Below are 3,216 nucleotides of genomic sequence, written 5' to 3'. Positions count from 1 at the left end.
AGTCGTTTGTGTCACTTCGCTGTCTCCTGTACGTGATCAGTGCTGTTATTGTTAAGGACGCCTAGGATCACGGTTGCTCAAATATCTGCGATCATTTTAATGAAAGTACAGGCAAACAAACCAACATGTAGGCCTACATTGTGCAAGGGGTGGACATCTTATCCTACGGCAGAATCCGATGGCCGTCCGTTACTTTGACAGATAGACTAATGAATCGCTACCGGTAGCCTTCACTCCTGACCTGTTGGTGGCGTGCTCGTGCATATTAATGAGCTAATTATTAGCCGTTCATTAGCTGTCATCTCTTTCATCGCTCGTGCATTCGTTGTCTATCCGGATAGAGTGTACGGTCAGCATCACAAGTTAAGATCAGCATTACGATCACAGCCCTTTAAAATAAAAATCAGTGTTACGATAAGGTGTAGCAAGATGTCACGGCAGCTTAGTGTAACAGGATTTTTTAAAAAGCCCAGCTCCGGTGGTCTTGAGAGAGGAGAGAAGAGAGGGAGTGATGTACTGGAGGATAATGAAGAAGGGGGACCTGCAGTAACAGCTGTTCTGTCAGCGGCCCCGGGAGCGAAAGCAACAAGCAGCGGGAAGGAGGTCAGGCGGGAGTACAGGGTTCAGTGGGAGAGGGAGTTTACTTGGCTGAGGGCAGAAGGAGGCAAAATGTTTTGCGACATCTGCAGAAGGGCAAAAGCGAACAATGGATTTGTTAAGGGCTGCACGACCATCCAGAAATCGGCCCTCAATGACCACAAAAGCAGCCACAGCCACATCGAATCCTGCGCGGTGGTCAATCAGAGTGTGCAGATGGAGAAGCATGTAGAAAAGTCCCAGGTTGCCTGTAACGAGGCACTAAAAACACAACTTAAGGTTGTGTTACACATGGCAAATACAAGTACACTGAGCCATCAGTACCCAAAACTGATTCATCTCTTACAGTCTGCCGGGTGTCCAAACTTGAACACTGCACACACGTACACACACCATGACACAGTATACCAGATGGAGGAAGCGATAGCAGCGACCATAACCTCTGCCATAGATGACCGCATCGCAAGCAGCAGATATGTGGGGGTGATAGTAGACGAAACAACCAACATAACTGTTGAGAAAATGCTCATAACGTACCTATCTCTTCAACAGAATGGGGAGCCTGAAACTGTGTTCATGGGCAACTATGCCATACCCTCTGGCACAGCTGAATGCATCGCAGCAAAAATTAAAGATGTGCTTTCAGGTCGTGGAGTAGCGATGTCTCGGGTTGTTGGGTTGGGCAGTGATGGGGCCAATGTGATGGTGGGACGAAAAAACGGAGTCGCACAACAGCTGCGCCAGAATGACTGTCCCTACCTTGTAAACATACACTGTGGTGCGCACAGGACGGCACTGGCAGCCCGAGACGCATCAAAAGCTGTGCGTGAGATAGATGCTTATGTCACCACAGTCAACAACACCTACACGTATTACAAAAATTCCCCCATCCGAACCCATAGACTGAAGGAACTCCAGAAAGAAATGGATGAACACGACTTGCTGAGTTTGAAGCAGCCATCTGCTACGCGCTGGCTGTCCCTGGAGAGGGCAGTTAAGGGCATGCGGGCAAATTGGGTTGCTCTGGTGCTGGAGCTGGAGGAGGAGGAAGCCGCGAGAGACTGTCCGGTAGCGAAGGGTCTGAGGAGGCAGCTCCAGAAGTCCACATTCCCTGCCCTGACACACCTCCTCACTGACGTCCTGTCTGTGGTCAACAGGATGAACCTCACGTTCCAAAAAGAGGACGTCAACATCTCCTCCATCCAGCCAGTGGTCAACATGACACTTGCCAGCCTGGATGACCTGATAAGTGAGCCAGGGGTGGTGGAGAGAAAGTTCAACGAGGCATCACAGGACGGCAGATTCTGTGGCATCACCCTCACGCAGCCAGATGCTCAGGCCTTCTCCAAGCTGCGCTCTCAATACCTGGCAGAGATCACCAAGTCAGTGAAAAAAAGATTCCCCGAAGAGCATCTGGGAATCATCGCAGATCTCGACACCGTGCTCAACGCCTCGCGCTATCCCACAGCTGACAGCGCGTTGAAGACTCACGGACTAGAGGCATTGGAGCGCGTCTGTGACCAATACGGGTCACCGCGGGGTGCAGCTGCACCACTGGTTGAAAATGACCGCATGCAGAGGGATTTTCTCCCGATGAAGAGAGTGCTGGCAGGGTCGGGAAATCCCTCGTTCAGGGGCTCCTGTCGGCTGCTCATCACTTCGCTAGGGGAAATGTTTCCCGATTTTAGAGCGTTGGCTGAGGTGGCGCTGGTTATCCCAGTGTCTAGTGTTGCAGCTGAGCGGGGGTTCAGCCTTCAAAATAAAATAAAAACCGCCACGAGAAGTCGTCTGTCGGAGGCAAAGGCGCAGCATTTAATGTCAATCGCCTCGGCAGCAGAATCCATTGACACTTTTGATTACACGCAGGCAAGCGCACTGTTCAAATCCATGCGGCCAAGAAGGAAAGTTTGAGCTGCTTGAGCTGTTTGTATTTTCACTATAATTGACTTCGTTCGGCTAAAATAGCCCATCGTTCTAAGGCACAGCCGCTATGTTTTCACAGCTGAAAAAGTTCTGATCGTCAGAAAGAAATGCATAAATAAATAATTATTATTAAAACACGCTTGTTCTGTGAATTATTTTTTTTATGACAATAAGTCAATAAAAAACAATTGAGGCTATTAAATATAAGCATTATGGCTTAGGCCTAATATAACCATTTAAAAGTTAAAATACAATGACAGATAATAATGGACAATGACGGATTTTTTACGACCCTGCCCGTCAAAATGACGGACAATGAAAAAGTCTAGCGCAACCTCTGATCAATGGTGAGTGGCAGGTGCATCCAGGTTGATCCCAAGAGTGAAATCGCCAACAGGTGATATTACTACAGACCATGCTGAAATCAGTAATACCTTTTCAAACTACTATTCTGAATTATACACCTCAGGGTGTTCTCCACAGGATTGGGACAACCCTAACCTCTTAGACACTTTAGTTTATCCCCAAGTTGATGGGAGTGGTTCCGTTGATCTGGGATCTCCATTAACCATCTCTGAAGTTACAGAGGCTATCAAATCTTTACAGAGTGGTAAATTGCCTGGTCCTGATGGCTACACCACAGAGTTTTTAAAAACGTTTTGTTCTGTACTTGCCCCGATCCTGGTGAGAGTATTC

General features: G+C 48.2%; 1 protein-coding gene across 1 annotated transcript; it reads left to right on the top strand.

Annotated features, from left to right (window-relative positions):
• The first annotated feature begins 429 nt into the window (after positions 1-429).
• On the top strand, positions 430-2,508 carry LOC134858142 (uncharacterized protein C17orf113-like). The gene has a single exon (XM_063874048.1). It carries the CDS (start codon positions 430-432, stop codon positions 2,506-2,508), a length of 2,079 nt encoding a protein of 692 aa, XP_063730118.1.
• Positions 2,509-3,216: the final 708 nt, after the last annotated feature.

Source organism: Eleginops maclovinus, chromosome 21 (genome assembly GCF_036324505.1).
Source record: "Eleginops maclovinus isolate JMC-PN-2008 ecotype Puerto Natales chromosome 21, JC_Emac_rtc_rv5, whole genome shotgun sequence".
Classification (NCBI taxonomy): domain Eukaryota; kingdom Metazoa; phylum Chordata; class Actinopteri; order Perciformes; family Eleginopidae; genus Eleginops; species Eleginops maclovinus.
Note: the sequence above shows the minus strand (reverse complement) of the source record. Positions and strands in the feature narration are given on the sequence as shown.